Genomic DNA, 21,405 nt, shown 5'->3' on the forward strand with positions numbered 1-21,405 from the left:
CCTACCCTGACTGTCAGGCCTGTGGGCGGTAACGAAGGGAGACTAGGCCCAGAAGCCGGGGACTCGAGTTAATAAGCGCGGCCGGCATATCAGTGCTGGCCGGCGCGGAAGTCCCCGGCGCACCACAAATCCCAGCGGCGCCTTAAATAAAAATGGCAGCGGCGGGTAGCGCGGTAGTCACCCAATACACTAACACACCCAGCAACGCTGTGGTGTGCGATGGCACTAGTGCGGACAGCGCCGCTGTCCCTGGCGCACTAACACTCCCAGCAGTGCTGCCGTGTGTCTGCGCGGTCCCCACGGGGACACAGAGTACCTCCATGTAGCAGGGCCATGTCCCTGAGGATACTCCGCTCCATGTCCAGCAGATACCAGGGGCTGTGGATGGAGCACGGTCTCAGTGCCTGGAGACCGATAGAATCCCACTTCACCCAGAGCCCTGTAAAAAGGGATGGGGAAGGAAGCAGCATGTGGGCTCCAGCCTCCGTACCCGCAATGGGTACCTCAACCTTAACAAACACCTCCGACATGAAGTGGGGTGAGAAGGGAGCATGCTGGGAGCCCTGTATGGGCCCTCTTTTCTTACATCCGACATAGTCAGCAGCTGCTGCTGACTAAACAGTGGAGCTATGCGTGGATGTGTTGCCTCCTTCGCACAAAGCACAAAACTGGTGAGCCAGTGATCCCACTGGGGGTGTATAGCCAGAAGGGGAGGGGCCTTACACTTTTAAGTGTAATACTTTGTGTGGCCTCCAGAGGCAATAGCTATACACTCAATTGTCTGGGTCTCCCAATTAGGAGCGAAAAAGAAAGTAGAGAGAGGTGACAGTACACCGGACTACGCATTTCAGCTTACGCCTTCATCATGGTCCAATATAATATTAAACATTTTGCCATCTATTTAAAAGAGAGGTGTTCACCTTCCACAGGTGAAAATTAATTACAAACAAGGGCGTGATTCCCCAACAGAGAACACACTCCCCTCCACATTCACCTGCTTCTAACCCACAACAGTAAAGTTTCCATAATCTTTTTTACATACAGGAGAACAATATATGTATGAACAGAATTCAAATTGAATAGGTTTGTTAGTCCATGAAAATATATCTGATAATGAGAGCTATCTAATGCAGACTAAAAATGTGACTATAGCCCCAATATATTATATTCATAACTATTTCTATTCATATCACATCCATATGGAGACTTACAGTCATATGAAAAAGTTTGGGCACCCCTATTAATGTTAACCTTTTTTCTTTATAACAATTTGGGTTTTTGCAACAGCTATTTCAGTTTCATATTTCTAATAAATGATGGACTGAGTAATATTTCTGGATTAAAATGAGGTTTATTGTACTAACAGAAAATGTACAATCCGCATTTAAACAAAATTTGACCGGTGCAAAAGTATGGCCACCCTTATCAATTACTTGTTTTGAACACTCCTAACTACTTTTTACTGACTTACTAAAGCACTAAATTGGTTTTGTAACCTCATTGAGCTTTGAACTTCATAGGCAGGTGTATCCAATCATGAGAAAAGGTATTTAAGGTGGCCACTTGCAAGTTGTTCTCCTATTTGAATCTCCTATGAAGAGTGGCATCATGGGCTCCTCAAAACAACTCTCAAATGATCTGAAAACAAAGATTATTCAACATAGTTGTTCAGGGGAAGGATACAAAAAGTTGTCTCAGAGATTTAAACTGTCAGTTTCCACTGTGAGGAACATAGTAAGGAAATGGAAGAACACAGGTACAGTTCTTGTTAAGCCCAGAAGTGGCAGGCCAAGAAAAATATCAGAAAGGCAGATAAGAAGAATGGTCAGAACAGTCAAGGACAATCCACAGACCACCTCCAAAGACCTGCAGCATCATCTTGTTGCAGATGGTGTCAATGTGCATCGGTCAACAATACAGCGCACGTTGCACAAGGAGAAGCTGTATGGGAGAGTGATGCCAAAGAAGCCGTTTCTGCAAGCACGCCACAAACAGAGTCACCTGAGGTATGCAAAAGCACATTTGGACAAGCCAGTTACATTTTGGAAGAAGGTCCTGTGGACTGATGAAACAAAGATTGAGTTGTTTGGTCATACAAAAAGGTGTTATGCATGGAGGGAAAAAAAACACGGCATTCTAAGAAAAGCACTTGCTACCCACAGTAAAATTTGGTGGAGGTTCCATCATTCTTTGGGGCTGTGTGGCCAATGCCGTCACCGGGAATCTTGTTAAAGTTGAGGGTCGCATGGATTCAACTCAGTATCAGCAGATTCTTGACAATGTGCTAGAATCAGTGACGAAGTTGAAGTTACGCAGGGGATGGATATTTCAGCAAGACAATGATCCAAAGCACCGGTCCATATCTACTCAGGCATTCATGCAGAGGAACAATTACAATGTTCTGGAATGGCCATCCCAGTCCCCAGACCTGAACATCATTGAAAATCTGTGGGATGATTTGAAACGGCTGTCCATGCTCAGCGACCATCAAACTTAACTGAACTGGAATTGTTTTGTAAACAGGAATGGTCAAATATACCTTCATCCATGATCGAGGAACTCATTAAAAGCTACAGGAAGCGACTAGAGGCTGTGATTTTTGCAAAAAGGAGGATCTACAAAAAATTAATGTCACTTTTATGTTGAGGTGCCCATACTTTTGCACCGGTCAAATTTTGTTTAAATGCGGATTGCACATTTTCTATTAGTACAATAAACCTCATTTCAATCCAGAAATATTACTCAGTCCATCAGTTATTAGATACAGTTAGGGCCAGAAATATTTGGACAGTGACACAAGTTTTGTTATTTTAGCTGTTTACAAAAACATGTTCAGAAATATATATATATATATATATATATATATATATATATATATATATATATATATATATATATATATATATATATATATATATATATATATATATATATATATATATATATAGTGACAATGTGGGCCCCAAGTGTATGTGGGCCACACATCAGGTAGCGGGATTAAAGCACGCCAGAGTAATTGGTCTCTTTAACAGACCATCTGGTTTATTAACAGGTCCATAAACCATATCAGGTCACATAACATAAAGATGCCGTTCGTTGGCTTTCTCCTCAAAGACCAACACATAATATAAAGTCCACACACTTTTGGACTGCCACCCATGTGTCACTGACCCTTGTCAGTATCCAGACCCCAGGTCCAATCCCAGTTACCTTCCTCTTAAGGTGGCTAGTGTCCTTTCCAGGTTCCCCCTGGCTCCAGCCACATGGCTTTACACATGGACCTAAAAGCCCCTTCCTTCAGAAGAAGGTCTCCGGAGGAGTGCAAAACACCCTGCTTCTGCTCTCTCCATCTCCAGCACACACACTGGAAGTCTAGAGCCAGTCTCTCCCTAGACTGCCCTCGACACTCTCCACCCAGGTTCAGAGACAGGATTGCTTTAACCCCTGGAGCCACACCCACAGGTGGTAAGGAGTGTATAATCAGCATCACACACCCTTCCATGGCTCTGCATGAATGCAATCCTGTGGAACCACAGGTCCCAGCCAGTTTCACATTGCAGAGCACCCACGCTTCTGCAAAACATACCGGCCTTTTGTAATACAGCCGGTTGATACCTCACATACCCTCCCCCTCTGTTCAAACCCGTAGGGGAGAACACTTGCCAATGACCTGGGGCCGCGAGACAGGGCATCCCCGCTGCCATGCCCCACCAGTCGAGAGGGCCGTCCAAGAGCAGTAGTCCCTGAGGCATCGCCCGACACTGTCACCAAACCCTGTCTGGTCAACCTAGGGTTAAAGGACGTCCCATTTCCAGACCGTTCTCTCTCTGACCCCCTCCCAGGGTCACCGTAGTAGAGAGACATGTCCCCAGTCAAACCTACAGTCTTGTCCGAACCTAGGCTTTCTCGAGTACCCCCAAGGCTACTGTCGGGAACTCTAAGCTCATAGCGGCCACTATCTACCGTACATCGTAGGTTACCACTCTGTCGGCGATTCCTTTTATCGCGCGTCTGAACTACTGGACCGACACGCCATCTTCCACTTCTTTCCCCTGAACAACGGGTGGAAGACGGCTGCTGTCCCCCACACAGTTGGCGAAGCTGCTCCTTAATTTTCAGGTTTTCTTGCCACAACCGCTCCATGTCACGTACATGGTGTACCCGATATTCCATAAGGCTTCGAATGGTTCCAAGACTCTCTACAGTCCCGACACAGACAAACGGAACCATACCAGCTTCCCTGGGTATCTTGCTCTCATTAGCAGCAGGGATTCTTAATCTCACCAATCCCGACTTATTCACCATGTCTTGCATGACTCGTCCGGTTTTTCCAATGACTCTCCCCACCAGAGCCCGGGGTACTTGGACAATATCTTCCGCCAGACTCTGCGCTTTCCTTTTATACTCTAGCTGTCTAGTGGCTTCTTCCTTTTGCAGTTGGGCCTGCCACTTCATACGAACACATCTGAAGTGCATGTCCTTTAGAATAGCCACCCGCTGCCCAGTAATTTTACTGGTAGACAATATCACTAACTGTTCAGCCCCTGGGGTACAGTAGACCTCACACGCTTCCACAGCTCTCTTAAATTCGTCATGCATGCACCCGGTGGCACACGCTTCTCTTAAGTCCTCAGGTATATCCACCATGCACTTGACTACAGAAGTCTCATTCATCCCTGCCACATGCTTGTCAAGTTTAGCTTCCAGAGTTAGCTCTCTTTGGGCCTCCCCTGCTTCAACAAGTTTGGTCAGGAGTGACACTCGCTGCTCCATCTGCTCCAAGTCTCCCTGGGACTTGGACTGGTACTCTGCCAAGCGACTTCGGAGCTCAGCCACTTCTTTCTCCAGCTCCCTTACTCGACTCTCAGTAGCCTGCCTAAGAAGTATCTCTTGTTGCAGATGGTCTTTGCTCATCCTCTTGAATGAGTCTTCACTTGCGGACCTCTCTGGTCTACGACACACTATTTCTGAGGCTTCTTCCATCTCAGCTTCAGAACGTTTGGGTTTCAGGCTCTTAGCTGAGCCAAACTTCTTGTCTGCGATCTTGGTCTTACCCACTGAGTCAGTCAGGCTCTCAGCTTCTGATGAGACCTCATGTCCAGACTTCACCTCCTCAGAGGCTCTCTTCACTTCAGCGCCAGCTGTTTCTTGGTTCTTCACTGCATTATCTTCCACTTCCTCTGGGGTCTCTGCAGTGTCACCCTCAGCCTGGGTGTCACACCCTTCAACATGGCACTCTGTTCCTTTTAGAGATTTGGGGCTAAATTCGCTGTCATCCACCCCAGCACTTGGTAGTTCACCAGTCTGCTCACCACGACTGTTGGGGATTATTCCTTCCCCCACACTCTCTAGGATTCCATTTCCTATACCATTCTCGCCTGACAGACTATCAACTTCACACTTTGAAATCATAGGGACCACCACCATTACGTCCTTGGTTGGCTCCTTCTCTGCACTTGCAGCGCGCTGATTTCTGTCGTCACAATGTGTCAGTTCAATCTCTGATTCCTCCGTCTTTTGTAGGATATCACCGTCTGACTCCACCGTAGCAGGTGTTATTAGCACCATGTCTTCATTAACCAGGCATGTCACTTTCTCTGCACCCTCAGACGGCATACCCTGTGCCCCCTCTCGGCGCTTATTACGTCTTCGGCGTCGGGAGGAAGTTTTGCCCTTCTCGCCCATCTGTACCACACTGTACTCGTTTGTCACCTTACTAGAGTCAGTGTCTTTACTGGAGTCATCATCACTCCCCCTGGTATCCTGGACTATCATGTCCCCACTTAACCAGATATCTGTCTCCCTTTCTGGAGCTACCCCGTTTTTAACGGTCACACTATTGGTTATTCCCTTAGTCCTTATGTCACTAAGTTGGGTCCGTCCATCATTTTCTTTGGTCACCCCTAACTTAGGACAGTCAATTTTAGGAGGTGCTATCTCCTCCTTACCACACATAACTGCACAACAAGGACCCCTTTTCACCTCCCAATGTGGTGGGGTTTCCTTTGGGCTGTTCCGGCTCTTACACAAGCAACCGTATACGTCCCCCTGCTTCCACAAGTGCACAAATAATTTAGAGTCCCAACCTATAATAATTGGGTGCAGTAAATCTGAGACTACACCAACATCATGAGAACCACTGTCCCAGGCTGTCTTAATGACCACGCTGGAGACCGGGTATTCTGTCTCATTACTGTGGGTGCAGCCGACGTGGATCTTCCTTCCAGGAATCAAGTGGACATCCGAGGTGGCCCTCACCAGGGTCACCAAGCTCCTTGAGTCTACGACTCCTGTTACAGATTCCCCATCCACTTCCACGGAACACAGACGTGGCTTCTCGTCGGATGGGTGGTCTATATTGCAAACAGGACACTTGTGGCATGAACACTGTTGTCCCTGGCTACAGTCCATCTGCGCCACTTCACCCTTGGATTTGGGATGCTCTGCACCATTTTGGGGGACCACCGCTTTCTGGGACTCCTCCCCCTTTTGGGCATCCACCCCTTTATGGGACTCCATCCCCTTATGGGCAACCACCCCTTTATGGGACTCCACCCCCTTATGGGCAACCACCCCTTTATGGGACTCCACCCCCTTATGGGCAACCACCCCTTTATGGGACTCCACCCCCTTATGGGCAACCACCCCTTTATGGGCTTTCTGTGGCTTCCTTGCAGTGTCCTTAGATCCCAGTTCACACCGTTCCCCTTTATCTCCCTGGGTACCCTGTGCCCGTACTGGCCCCAGAAGGGAATTCACAAACTGGTCCACTGCTGCCACATCTCTGCGCACTGACAGCTCCTGCTGTCCACACACAAGGAACTGGTACAGCTCCTCCATAACGTCCAGGCTTGCGGCTCCACTCATGGTCGCTCAGCTTTCCCGGAACTTCGTGGACCCGCCGATCCACCGCAAACCGCTTCAAAAAATTTTTTCGTGGACCCGCCGATCCACAGCAAGCAGTCCGTATCCACAAGAATATGTCCTAGGCCGTTGCCCTTAGCAACCAGGCTGTGTTGCCCCTAGCAACCAGGCTGCGTTGCCCCTAGCAACCAGGCCATATGCCCGCATTCTCCACCATAATGTGACAATGTGGGCCCCAAGTGTATGTGGGCCACACATCAGGTAGCGGGATTAAAGCACGCCAGAGTAATTGGTCTCTTTAACAGACCATCTGGTTTATTAACAGGTCCATAAACCATATCAGGTCACATAACATAAAGATGCCGTTCGTTGGCTTTCTCCTCAAAGACCAACACATAATATAAAGTCCACACACTTTTGGACTGCCACCCATGTGTCACTGACCCTTGTCAGTATCCAGACCCCAGGTCCAATCCCAGTTACCTTCCTCTTAAGGTGGCTAGTGTCCTTTCCAGGTTCCCCCTGGCTCCAGCCACATGGCTTTACACATGGACCTAAAAGCCCCTTCCTTCAGAAGAAGGTCTCCGGAGGAGTGCAAAACACCCTGCTTCTGCTCTCTCCATCTCCAGCACACACACTGGAAGTCTAGAGCCAGTCTCTCCCTAGACTGCCCTCGACACTCTCCACCCAGGTTCAGAGACAGGATTGCTTTAACCCCTGGAGCCACACCCACAGGTGGTAAGGAGTGTGTAATCAGCATCACACACCCTTCCATGGCTCTGCATGAATGCAATCCTGTGGAACCACAGGTCCCAGCCAGTTTCACATTGCAGAGCACCCACGCTTCTGCAAAACATACCGGCCTTTTGTAATACAGCCGGTTGATACCTCACAATATATATATATATATAAATAATATGGGCTGAAAGTGCACACTCCCAGCTGCAATATGAGAGTTTTCACATCCAAATCGGAGAAAGGGTTTAGGAATCATAGCTCTGTAATGCATAGCCTCCTCTTTTTCAAGGGACCAAAAGTAATTGGACAAGGGACTCTAAGGGCTGCAATTAACTCTGAAGGCGTCTCCCTCGTTAACCTGTAATCAATGAAGTAGTTAAAAGGTCTGGGGTTGATTACAGGTGTGTGGTTTTGCATTTGGAAGCTGTTGCTGTGACCAGACAACATGCGGTCTAAGGAACTCTCAATTGAGGTGAAGCAGAACATCCTGAGGCTGAAAAAAAAGAAAAAATCCATCAGAGAGATAGCAGACATGCTTGGAGTAGCAAAATCAACAGTCGGGTACATTCTGAGAAAAAAGGAATTGACTGGTGAGCTTGGGAACTCAAAAAGGCCTGGGCGTCCACGGATGACAACAGTGGTGGATGATCGCTGCATACTTTCTTTGGTGAAGAAGAACCCATTCACAACATCAACTGAAATCCAGAACACTCTCAGTGAAGTAGGTGTATCTGTCTCTAAGTCAACAGTAAAGAGAAGACTCCATGAAAGTAAATACAAAGGGTTCACATCTAGATGCAAACCATTCATCAATTCCAAAAATAGACAGGCCAGAGTTAAATTTGCTGAAAAACCCCTCATGAAGCCAGCTCAGTTCTGGAAAAGTATTCTATGGACAGATGAGACAAAGATCAACCTGTACCAGAATGATGGGAAGAAAAAAGTTTGGAGAAGAAAGGGAACGGCACATGATCCAAGGCACACCACATCCTCTGTAAAACATGGTGGAGGCAACGTGATGGCATGGGCATGCATGGCTTTCAATGGCACTGGCTCACTTGTGTTTATTGATGACATAACAGCAGACAAGAGTAGCCGGATGAATTCTAAAGTGTACCGGGATATATTTTCAGCCCAGATTCAGCCAAATGCCGCAAAGTTGATCGGACGGCGCTTCAAAGTACAGATGGACAATGACCCCAAGCATACAGCCAAAGCTACCCAGGAGTTCATGAGTGCAAAAAAGTGGAACATTCTGCAATGGCCAAGTCAATCACCAGATCTTAACCCAATTGAGCATGCATTTCACTTGCTCAAATCCAGACTTGAGACGGAAAGACCCACAAACAAGCAAGACCTGAAGGCTGCGGCTGTAAAGGCCTGGCAAAGCATTAAGAAGGAGGTAACCCAGCGTTTGGTGATGTCCATGGGTTCCAGACTTAAGGCAGTGATTGCCTCCAAAGGATTCGCAACAAAATATTGAAAATAAAAATATTTTGTTTGGGTTTGGTTTATTTGTCCAATTACTTTTGACCTCCTAAAATGTGGAGTGTTTGTAAAGAAATGTGTACAATTCCTACAATTTCTATCAGATATTTTTGTTCAAACCTTCAAATTAAACGTTACAATCTGCACTTGAATTCTGTTGTAGAGGTTTCATTTCAAATCCAATGTGGTGACATGCAGAGCCCAACTCGCGAAAATTGTGTCACTGTCCAAATATTTCTGGACCTAACTGTATATGAAACTGAAATAGCTGTTGCAAAAACCCAAATTGTTATAAAGAAAAAAGGTTAACATTAATAGGGGTGCCCAAACTTTTTCATATGACTGTATGTTAATTTATAGAGCCATCATACAAGAAAAAAGAAAAAATAAATATCGCCTCCTGATAGCATACTGTAAGGTCTTGTCTAAGATTTAATCCTTCAGGCATGCGGCTGCGTATGGTAAATATCCAAAAACTCTCGCGGTTCAGCAGTTTACGCTTGTGATTGCCCCCTCTTAAGGTTTAGTAACTCTCTCAATTCCCTTAAAGGAGACGACAGAAAGAGCCCCATTATGTTTAGTGGCAAAGTGCCGAGAGACCGATGACATATTAACCGTGTCTGATAGATGTTTTCAGATGCGTCTCTTAAGGGGACCGGTTGTGCATCCCACATACTGAAGTTGACAAATCGAGCATTGTATCAGGTAAACTACATAAAATGTATTGCAGTTTATAAACATTTTTTATCTCACTCAGTTTTGTTAGTTGTGGAAACGAGTTTTAGATTTTGCTCTGTTGGTTAAAACAAAGGGTGCGATTTCCCCCCCTTTACGGCCACGGGCAGTAAAGCTACGCCCTATGTTTACGTGACAACCAGGGACGTAACTTTACTCCCTAAAATTCATTTGATTGCTGTGGCCATAGCAATGGCTTTCAAATGATGTCCCCTGCTGTTTCTTACAGCATCAAAAAATAACCACAGCACCTAATAAGACAAACCGTTCATAAATGCTGCAAAAAGTGAATCATTTATTCCAATTCGTCACCAAATTTATTCCAGCTCGGTCTGTGGTGCCGAATTGGAATGAATGATCACTTTTTGCAGCATTTATGAACCCCTGGAGTTCAAGGGGCTCACCAAACATCTAGATAAATTCCCTGAGGGCTCTAGTTTCCAAAATGGGGTCACTTTTGAGGGAGCTCCATTGTTTAGGCACCTCAAGGGGGTCTCCAAACCCGACATGGCGTCCGCTAATGGGTCCAGCTATTTTTGCGCTCAAAAATTCGAATGGCACTCTTTACCTTCTGAGGCCTGCCATGCGCCCAAACAATTGATTTTTACCACATATGAGGTATCAGCGTGCTCAGGAAATATAGCACAGTGCATTTTCTCCCTTGTGAAAATGCAACATTTTCTGGATAAAAATAACATTTGTGGTTTTTAAAAAAATATAAATACATTTTTCATTTTTTTCCTTCCACATTGCTTTGGTTCCTGTGAAGCATTTAATTAGGGTTAAATGTCTTGGATGTGATTTTGAGCAGTCAGGGGTGCATCTTTCAGAATTGTGTCAATTTGGATATTTTCTGTCACGTAGGCCTCTCAAAGTCACTTCAATTGTGATGTGGTTCCAAAAGAAAAAAAAAAAAAAAATTTAAGATAGTTGCTAATGAACTTTGACCCCTTCTAACTTCCTAAAGGGAAAAAAAAAATTGTCTCAAAGATTGCGCTGGTGTACAGTAATTTAGTGACATACAGTAACTCTCGGATTTATGGGCATAAAATTTCAAAGTTGAAAATTGCGAAATTTCCAAAATTTTCACAAATAAAATGCAAAAAAATACTGGCCTAAATTTACCACTGACATGAAGTACAATATGTCATACAAAACAGTCTCAGAATCACCGGGATCCATTGAAGCGTTCCAGAGTTATAACCTGTCAAAGTGACACTGGTCAGAATTGCAAAAACATGGCCCGGTCATTAGGGTGTTTTAGTGGCCGGAGGTGAAGGGGTTAATTAAAAGAAGGTGTTCACCTTCCACAGGGGAAAATTAAATAGATGGCAAATTGGTTAACATTATATTGGACCATGATGAAGGCGTAAGCTGAAACGCGCAGTCGGTGTACGGTCACCTCTCTCTAGACTTTGTTGCCCCATGTAGTGGAATGCTACATTTCTTAATGGAGTTTGTAATAAAATTATTTTTACTTGAAAATAACATTTTTTGCATGCGTTTTCCGCTGGTTTCTTCTCAATTCTGGACTGTGTGGCCGGCTCTCACCCCGTTTCCCTGCGGATATTCTACCATTCTGGAAAGTACTCCACTATCCACCATCGTGGACTGGCTAAATAGTTCTTTTCTATTATTCCAGTACTATGTGACCCCTGCTGAGATACGGTCATAGAAGCTCGAGATCCAATACAAGTATATTATAAAAGGTGTTGTTTAGAACAACTATGATATATGGCGAGGAGGTGAACCACTATAAATCATTTAAAAACAGCATAAGATCGCCCCTAATTGTGATTACAAGCCCCAGATGTCTGCTTTACCTATGCTGGTTATCTAAGGCTGGTGAGGCCCATGGATATTGGGCCCATCCCAGCCTAAAAATTCCAACCCACAGCCACCCAAGAAGTGATGTATCCATTAGATTTGCCAATTCTAGCGCTTTGCCCAGCTCTTCCCGACTACCCTGGTGCAGTGGCAGAGTAATGGTAGTTGGCACTGAAGCCAGCTGTGTAGTGTAGGATGTGGGCTCTCACCACAAAGTTTTCTGTGCCCGGCCCATTTACCGAATGTGAACCCACATCACCCAGCCAAACACTTATGCTGCCAACAGGAGAACGGAAGAATCGGTCACAGCTATGGTAGTGTATGCTTCTATAGTGATGTACAGCCATTTGCTGTTTCTTTGGAATCTTCTTACGGGTGTCGCACTTTCAGTACTGAGGCCAGCATTTTACTAATCCTATTAAACTTGGTTAACCCAATATCTGTGGATTAGGAACATTATTCGACATGACAGGCCTCTCCTTAAATGCAACAACTCTGCCCACTAAACCAGACCCTTTTGGATGTTTACTTGAAAACCAGCTGTACACTGCAAAAGATAAAAGCTGGCACTGCAGAATGATAGATACGGAAAGCAAGTCAATTGCAAACTTGCTTATTTTCATGCTCCCTAGCTAAAGCAATTTACTAACATGAGAATAACCCTCTAAAGATGGTCCACAGACGCCAAGAGAGTGCCCCCTTGGCCCATGTACAGAGGTATCACTGTATTTAAAAGTGTAGTGCATTTTTTCCAGACCCAGAAAATACTGAAATAAAAGACACCTACACTGTGAATAATATGAAGCAAGTTAACAACCAGCAGTAGCTGGAGGGCGTACATCTAGGAGGCCACACTAAGTGGGTGTCTGCAGGCCAGCAGTAGCTGGAGGGCGTACATCTAGGAGGCCACGCTAAGTGGGTGTCTGCAGGCCTGCAGAAGCTGGAGGGCGTACATCTAGGAGGCCACGCTAAGTGGGTGTCTGCAGGCCAGCAGTAGCTGGAGGGCGTACATCTAGGAGGCCACGCTAAGTGGGGGTCTGCAGGCCAGCAGTAGCTGGAGGGCATACATCTAGGAGGCCACGCTAAGTGGGTGGCTGGAGGGCGTACATCTAGGAGGCCACGCTAAGTGGGTGTCTGCAGGCCAGCAGTAGCTGGAGGGCATACATCTAGGAGGCCACGCTAAGTGGGTGGCTGGAGGGCGTACATCTAGGAGGCCACGCTAAGTGGGTGGCTGGAGGGCGTACATCTAGGAGGCCACGCTAAGTGGGTGGCTGGAGGGCGTACATCTAGGAGGCCACGCTAAGTGGGTGGCTGGAGGGCGTACATCTAGGAGGCCACGCTAAGTGGGTGGCTGGAGGGCGTACATCTAGGAGGCCACGCTAAGTGGGTGGCTGGAGGGCGTACATCTAGGAGGCCACGCTAAGTGTGTGGCTGGAGGGCGTACATCTAGGAGGCCACGCTAAGTGTGTGGCTGGAGGGCGTACATCTAGGAGGCCACGCTAAGTGTGTGGCTGGAGGGCGTACATCTAGGAGGCCACACTAAGTGTGTGGCTGGAGGGCGTACATCTAGGAGGCCACACTAAGTGTGTGGCTGGAGGGCGTACATCTAGGAGGCCACACTAAGTGTGTGGCTGGAGGGCGTACATCTAGGAGGCCACACCAAGTGTGTGGCTGGAGGGCGTACATCTAGGAGGCCACACTAAGTGTGTGGCTGGAGGGCGTACATCTAGGAGGCCACACTAAGTGTGTGGCTGGAGGGCGTACATCTAGGAGGCCACACTAAGTGTGTGGCTGGAGGGCGTACATCTAGGAGGCCACACTAAGTGGGTGGCTGGAGGGCGTACATCTAGGAGGCCACACTAAGTGGGTGGCTGGAGGGCGTACATCTAGGAGGCCACACTAAGTGGGTGGCTGGAGGGCGTACATCTAGGAGGCCACACTAAGTGGGTGGCTGGAGGGCGTACATCTAGGAGGCCACACTAAGTGGGTGGCTGGAGGGCGTACATCTAGGAGGCCACACTAAGTGGGTGGCTGGAGGGTGTACATCTAGGAGGCCACACTAAGTGGGTGGCTGGAGGGCGTACATCTAGGAGGCCACACTAAGTGGGATCGCAAGGAGGGCTGGATATTCCTTTGGCTTTCCCAACACTGGCTGAATAATAAGTGGAGATACCCTTTAAGCCTCTCCACAGCGACCAATCAGGGCGCTGCTTTCATTTTCCGCACCTGACTGTGATTGGGAGCCAGGCACGAGTGGGGGACAGATCACTTACGTCTCGTGGGTGCCATAGAAGAAGATGAGGTGCTTGTTGGGTGGCGGCTTCACGGCTCCATCTTTCACATCATCCACCTGATCATAGAGCAAATGAGACAGGGTCAGCATGTGTGGCCCTGAGGCCTGTGGTGCCGGAGGCGGCACACCCCCTCCCCCCGCTCACCCGGGCCGGCCAGTGCGGGTAGCCCTTCATCTTGGCGAAGACCAGGTCTCCCGGCTGAAAGCTCTGCGGCATGGCGGGCGGTAGGTCGCGGTCTCCTCTCCTCCGGAGGCCTGGTCGCCGGAAATAACGCCTCTCCTCCTGTGATTGGCACAGCGGCTGCCGTTCGCCCGGCCGAGGTGAATGACGGGGTCGCGCACGGCCGGATCACTTCCGGGTGGGGCTGTCAGCGCTCGGTTCCGGCCAGGCTTGTGAGGCGCTGCGCTAGCCGGGGAGCCATGAAGAAGCTCTTCGAGGGCTTCAAAGCCGACGTCAAATTTAAGGGCGCAGGACCTGGGCGCAAATTAAACGAGGAGGCCAGGTATGGCGGGAAAGGGCCACTAAGTGATGCTTTACGTAGCCCCCTGCAGCAGCAATCAGGCCGCCATTGGGGGCGTCTGCTCCTCTGAAGGGGCTGTCTCAGCATTATACATGGCTATGAAGTGTTAAGGAATCCTCTCTGTTCTCCAAAACCAGGATTTGTACTAGTCTAATGTACTGCTTGTTGCCTAGGTGACCGGTCCCTTGTGCAGTGGGTGAGCGCCCATGATCAGGGTGAGCAGTGGTTTGGATGTTTCCCCTCGTCCCATATGCTGGTTGTACAGTAGAAGCACAGTGGATGGATTTATAGAAATCTCCTGCCCACTGAGCTTCTTTTCTCCGCAGTGTGAGGCCCCTTTCTCACGTCGGTTTTTTGCAATCAGTCGAAATCCGTTGTTTTTTCTCATTGACTTGTATTAGTGATGGATGGGCTCACGTTACATCCATCGTACGACTGATCCGTCAAAAAAATGTTTGTCTGGCCGACATCCACATGAACGTTTTTTGTCTGCGGCGAAAAAACGGACAGCGACGGTTCCATTGGCGTCCGTTGTTCTCTCTGTCCACTGCCCCTGCGCTTCTCCAATGCTGCAGAGCTGGTAAGCACTGCTCTAAAGCACTGGATCTGTCTAGTTTCACTGCTCCTGTGCTTCTCCAATGCTGCAGAGCTGGTAAGCACTGCTCTAAAGCACTGGATCTGTCTAGTTTCACTGCTCCTGTGCTTCTCCAATGCTGCAGAGCTGGTAAGCACTGCTCTAAAGCACTAGATCTGTCTAGTTTCACTGCTCCTGTGCTTCTCCAATGCTGCAGAGCTGGTAAGCACTGTTCTAAAGCACTAGATCTGTCTAGTTTCACTGCTCCTGTGCTTCTCCAATGCTGCAGAGCTGGTAAGCACTGCTCTAAAGCACTGGATCTGTCTAGTTTCACTGCTCCTGTGCTTCTCCAATGCTGCAGAGCTGGTAAGCACTGCTCTAAAGCACTAGATCTGTCTAGTTTCACTGCTCCTGTGCTTCTCCAATGCTGCAGAGCTGGTAAGCACTGCTCTAAAGCACTAGATCGGTCTAGTTTCAGTGATGAGAGCTCGTTACAATGTATCAGTGCACTCTGCAGAAGTGAGGACTCATTACAATGTGTTAATACACTCTACAGTGATGGAAAAACTCATTACTGTGTACCAGTGCGCTCTGCACAAATGAGGTTCATTGCAATGTATCAATGCACTCTGCAATGATGAAGACTCGTTACAGTGTATGTATCAATGTGCCCTACAGAAATGGGGGCTTGTTATAATTTGTCAGTGCACTCTGCAGTAGTGAGGACTCGATACAGTGTATCATCAATGTGCCCTACAGAAATGAGAAGCAAGCAGGGGAAGGATCCAGCTCAGACTCCAAGGATTTGAATAAAAGTCATTTCTTTATTTCAACTTTGTTAAAAAGAATATATCCAGAAAGGTATAATGACACCGGCTGATAACACTGACAGATGGTAGATGATGGAAAAAAAAAAAAACTATGTGTTTTGGTGGTACGCTTCATGAGGTCTTAACCTGATGAAGGCGTACCACCGAAACGCGTAGTTTTTTTTTTCATCATCTACCATCTGTCAGTGTTATCAGCCGGTGTCATTATACCTTTCTGGATATATTCTTTTTAACAAAGTTGAAATAAAGAAATTCCTTTTATTCCAATCTTTGGAGTCTGAGCTGGATCCTTCCCCTGCTTGCTTCTTGTCTATATACGGCTGGCTGCCGTGAACCTTGCTGGGACCGAGGAAACTTACCTGAAGGAACTAATCAGGCTGACTTCCACTGTGGTGAACGGTTCAAGTGTTCTGTGTCTACAGAAATGAGGGCTCGTTATAATATATCAGTGCACTCTGCAGTAGTGAGGACTCGTCACAGTGTATCAATGTGCCCTACAGAAATAAGGACTCGTTACAATGTATCAGTGCTCTCTGCAGGAATGAGGGCTCGTTATAATATATCAGTGCACTCTGCAGTAGTGAGGACTCGTCACAGTGTATCAATGTGCCCTACAGAAATAAGGACTCGTTACAATGTATCAGTGCACTCTGCAGGAATGAGGGCTCGTTATAATATATCAGTGCACTCTGCAGTAGTGAGGACTCGTCACAGTGTATCAATGTGCCCTACAGAAATAAGGACTCGTTACAATGTATCAGTGCACTCTGCAGGAATGAGGGCGCGTTATAATATATCAGTGCACTCTGCAGTAGTGAGGACTCGTCACAGTGTATCAATGTGCCCTACAGAAATAAGGACTCGTTACAATGTATCAGTGCACTCTGCAGGAATGAGGGCTCGTTATAATATATCAGTGCACTCTGCAGTAGTGAGGACTCGTCACAGTGTATCAATGTGCCCTACAGAAATAAGGACTCGTTACAATGTATCAGTGCACTCTGCAGGAATGAGGGCGCGTTATAATATATCAGTGCACTCTGCAGTAGTGAGGACTCGTCACAGTGTATCAATGTGCCCTACAGAAATAAGGACTCGTTACAATGTATCAGTGCACTCTGCAGGAATGAGGGCTCGTTATAATATATCAGTGCACTCTGCAGTAGTGAGGACTCGTCACAGTGTATCAATGTGCCCTACAGAAATAAGGGCTCGTTACAATGTATCAGCGCACTATGCAGGAATGAGGGCTCGTTATAATATATCAGTGCACTCTGCAGTAGTGAGGACTCGTCACAGTGTATCAATGTGCCCTACAGAAATAAGGACTCGTTACAATGTATCAGCGCACTATGCAGGAATGAGGGCTCGTTATAAGATATCCATGCACTCTGCAGTAGTGAGGACTCGTCACAGTGTATCAATGTGCCCTACAGAAATAAGGACTCGTTACAATGTATCAGTGCACTCTGCAGGAATGAGGGCTCATTCATTATGTTGGTGTCTAATTATAGATTGTTTATAAAGAAAACAACTAATAAAAGTATGTTAAATCATGTCTGTAGTTTTAAACCTAAAGGAAAACGTTATTCTAGCTAGAGGATCCAAAATGCCTCTGTAGTGAGAAGCAATTTAATCCAATCCCCTCCTCTTTGCGGTTTTGTGACTCGTTCTATTTCTTCTACAATTAATGATGTAATATCCCCCCCATGCACCTCTTTGAAGTGCTTGAACAGTTCGGATAATGAGCGAGTAGTAAGAGTATTTGTGTAACACCTGCCTGTATCCACAGACTCAGATGGGCTGTTATGGACAGGCTAGAGGGAGCCACTCACCAAGCAGGACCCCCTGGACCCTGAAATCCTTTAACCCCTATACAGGGATTTGGAATTACACAGGGCCCTGGAGATCACTTCCTGTGGAAGGCTGCAGTCTGAGAGAGTAGTCGTCAGTCAGGGTCAAACCAGGAATTGCGGAACAGGGACAGAATCGGCAGGCAAGGACGTAATCAGAAACAAGCAGAGGTCAAATCCGGATCAGGCAGCGAGGTACAAAAACAGCAGGCAGGAGGGTAGTCAGGAAACCAGCGATAATCAGCACACAAAATCACAGGATGAAACAGGAGCCAGAATTCTCAGAACTATCTCTGGCAGAGGTCAGCAGACAGGAGGGGCATTAAAAAGGGTGTGGTGTCTTCCCATTGGCTGTAGCTGAATGATGGTAACTTCAGCTGGAAGACACCTGCCACCTACACTCAGCCCTTGGTACTGCAGATCCCCAGGAAACCCAGACCAGTGGATGAGCGGAGCCTGCGTCCACCTGCGCCGCTGGCATCGACTCCTCTCACATCACCAGCACCATCCACGGCAGGAACACGGCGTCGCCTGGCGATCGGAGTAGAAGTCGATGGAGCGGACTCCGGTGGTGACGTAACAATTTGTTGGAGTTAAGCCCCCGTCACACATAGCGAGATCGCTGAAATGTCACAGGTTTTGTGACCTATCAGCGACCTCACCAGCAATATCGCTGTGTGTGACAGGCAGCAGCGAGCAGGCCCCTGCTACGAAGTTGCTGATCATGACAAAACGATCAGGACCATTTTTTTCGCTTGTTGGTCTCCCGCTGTGCAGCACGCATTGGTGTGTTTGACGGCGGGAGACCAACGAGCGCCGGTTCTGAGTCTGCAGGGAGCCATCGTTACACGGGTCACTGGTGGATGATGGCTGGTCGCTGTGGAGATCTGCCTGATTAACAGCTCACCAGCGACCATGTAGCGACGCACCAGCGATCCCTGCCAGGACGGATCACTGGTGGGATCGCTGGTACGTCGCTACGTGTAACAGGACCATAACCGCAGATGCTCTGATATTCTTTTCTCAAAGTGCGTGAAGTATAGCAATATAATATTTGTTACAATCCGTACATGTGGCCATATAAATAATATGTGTACTCTCACAATTTATAAGGGATTTAATGGGAAAACCTTTATTATTTTGATTGTTATGAAAACTATCTGTCTGGTGGCAGGGCTGTGGAGTCGGTAAGGCTAAGTTCACACATCCTGTGTTTTGCATCAGTCACAATCCGTAGCCTTGAGGAATTACGGAATCCTGCAAAATATTTTGCAGGAATCCTGTATTTCCCCATAGACTTCTATTAGTGACGGATTGCGACTGATGACCCTGCGTTGCATCCGCTGCGTCGCGGTCCGTCGTTTTTGACTGACCGCCGAGCGGGGAGCAACGCAGAATGTAACGTTTTTCGGGCCGTCAAAATTAACGCGCCACGCAGGAATCCGTCGCCATCCGTCAAGCTTGTAATGCATGTCTATGGTGCTGGATTCCGTCGTAATCCGTCTTACAACGGAATCCAGCGCAGGATTCCGTCATGCTCTACTGAGCATGCCCAGCATGCTTGGCACGCCCACTGGGCTGTCCCAAACACAGACGGATCATGACTGATCCGTCAAAAAACGGACGCACAGCGGATGTAACGGACGCAACTGATCCGTTTTTGCACAGGATTCCTGTGAAAGGAATCCTGTGAAAAACACATCAGTTGCATCAGTTGACATCTTGAAAATGACTGATCCGTTGCTGACGGACCTGACGGATTGAAAACACAGGATGTGTGAACTTAGCCTAAGGCTAAGTTCACATTTCCGTTGATTTGTATCAGTCACATGCGTCGCTTGACGCATGTGACTGATGCGCTGTTCAACGCTGTACAACGGATGACAAAGAACAGAATTCTTTGTCGGATTCCGTTGTGTGCGGGGGGCGGAGTTCGGGGGCAGAGCCGAGCGGGGGGCGGAGTTCGGGGGCAGAGCCGAGCGGGGGGCGGGGCCAGGCGCTGAGGATGTCAGTGGAAGTGCTGCGGTCTGCATGGCTGGGGACAGGTGAGTGTATCTGTGAGTGTGTGTATGTGCATGTATGTATGTATGTATGTATGTATGTATGTATGTATGTGTGTGCACATGCAAAGTGCGGGAGGGGGCGGAGCCGAGCGGGGGGCGAGACCAGGCGCTGAGGATGTCAGTAGAAGTGCTGCGGTCTGCATGGCTGGGGACAGGTGAGTGTATGTGTGAGTGAGTGTGTGTATGTGCATGTATGTATGTATGTGTGTGTGTGCACATGCAAAGTGCGGGAGGGGTCGGAGCCGAGCAGGGGGCGGGGCCAGACGAGGGTGTCAGTGCTTGTCTGCATGGCTGGGGACAAGTGTGTGTGTGTGTGTACATACATGTGCGGAGTGCGGGAGGGGGCGGGGCCGAGCGGGGAAGTGTCGGCCTCCCTGCACACGTAACCAGCCTAAATATCGGGTAACAGCAAAGCACCCAATGTTTACCTTGGTTACCCGATATTTACCTTGGTTACGGGCCTACACCGCTTAGCGCTGGCTCCTTGCACCGTAACCAGGGTAAATATCGGGTAACCAACCAAAGCTGGTGACGTGTGCAGGGAGCCAGAGAGCATGCGCAGCGAAATCCGACGGATCTCGCTGCTCAAAAAACGTTACATGCTGCGTTCCTCCCGCCCGGCGGTCAGTCGTTCCACGACTGATCAGTCGGGCGGAGGGTGCAACGCAGCATCATCAGTCACAATCCGCTGCTCATACAAGTCTATGGGAGCAGCGGAATCCGCTAAACGGATTCCGCTGTTTACAAGAGCAGCGGATTGTGACTGATAGATTTTAGCGGAAATGTGAACTTAGCCTAAGCCAAACCTGCGACTCCGACTCCTCAATTTCAGGGCTGTGGAGTCGGAGTCAGTGTTCATTTTGGTGGAGTCGGTATAAAATGCACCGACTCAGAATAAATTGGGGACAGTAGTGCAATGTAGAACGTGCTAAATATTTTTTCATGGGAATTTGGGAAAGTTATGAAATGTCCTATAAATGGCTGTTCTACTCCTGATCTAAGGCTACATTCACACACAGCGTTTTTTAAGGATCCGTTTTTCAGCTGCAAAAGCAGATCAGCTTTGTAAAAAACCTGAAAGGTTTTTGAGCTCATAGATAATGTTTTCAATAGCAAAAGCAGATTAGAAAAACACCACAAACTGACTGCTCATTCTTTGTGAGGATCCGTTTTTGATACTCACAAAACAATGCTTCAAACATAAGTACAATTAAACTGATGAATGAGAGTAATGAACAAAGGCTAGAAGAAAATTTAGGATTCAGTATGTGTGAGATGGAGCCACAGTGCTGCTCATGTAACTGAGGAAGAAACAGATATTACCATAGAACAGCAAAATGATACTTTAGGATTAGATGATCTTGTTGAAGCTGCTTCAAAACACTTTCATATTCATCACATGCGCTGTGTTGTGCACACGCTGCAGCTGGCAATAAGAGATAGTCTGCAAGAGGGACATGCTGGAAATCTGATTGGAAAAGTGAGGAAATTGGTTATTGCCGCCAGAACCCTAAAATGGATCCATCTTGAAGAGGTGTGCTGGGAAGGGGCAATTGTCGATCAAGCCACTCGATGGGGCAGCACTTATTTACTGATTGAGCGATTGCTTCAGCTAAAAT

General features: G+C 47.6%; 2 protein-coding genes across 2 annotated transcripts in view; one reads left to right on the plus strand and one right to left on the minus strand.

Moving 5' to 3' along the window:
* The window catches only part of HDGFL2 (HDGF like 2), a 92,175-nt gene extending 77,781 nt beyond the window's left edge, over window positions 1–14,394 (minus strand). Inside the window, exons 1-2 of the mRNA XM_075352600.1 lie at window positions 14,091–14,394; window positions 13,926–14,002 (exon numbers count right to left, since the gene is read on the minus strand). Of these exons, the coding sequence (XP_075208715.1) occupies window positions 13,926–14,002; window positions 14,091–14,162 (149 nt within the window). The 5' untranslated portion in view covers window positions 14,163–14,394. The remainder of the gene's footprint in view (window positions 1–13,925; window positions 14,003–14,090) is intronic.
* UBXN6 (UBX domain protein 6) overlaps window positions 14,288–21,405 on the plus strand; it is an 82,163-nt gene continuing 75,045 nt past the window's right edge. The window contains exon 1 of the mRNA XM_075352601.1: window positions 14,288–14,448. Coding sequence (XP_075208716.1) covers window positions 14,366–14,448 — 83 coding nt within the window. The 5' untranslated portion in view covers window positions 14,288–14,365. The remainder of the gene's footprint in view (window positions 14,449–21,405) is intronic.

This window comes from Anomaloglossus baeobatrachus, chromosome 1 (assembly GCF_048569485.1).
Source record: "Anomaloglossus baeobatrachus isolate aAnoBae1 chromosome 1, aAnoBae1.hap1, whole genome shotgun sequence".
Classification (NCBI taxonomy): domain Eukaryota; kingdom Metazoa; phylum Chordata; class Amphibia; order Anura; family Aromobatidae; genus Anomaloglossus; species Anomaloglossus baeobatrachus.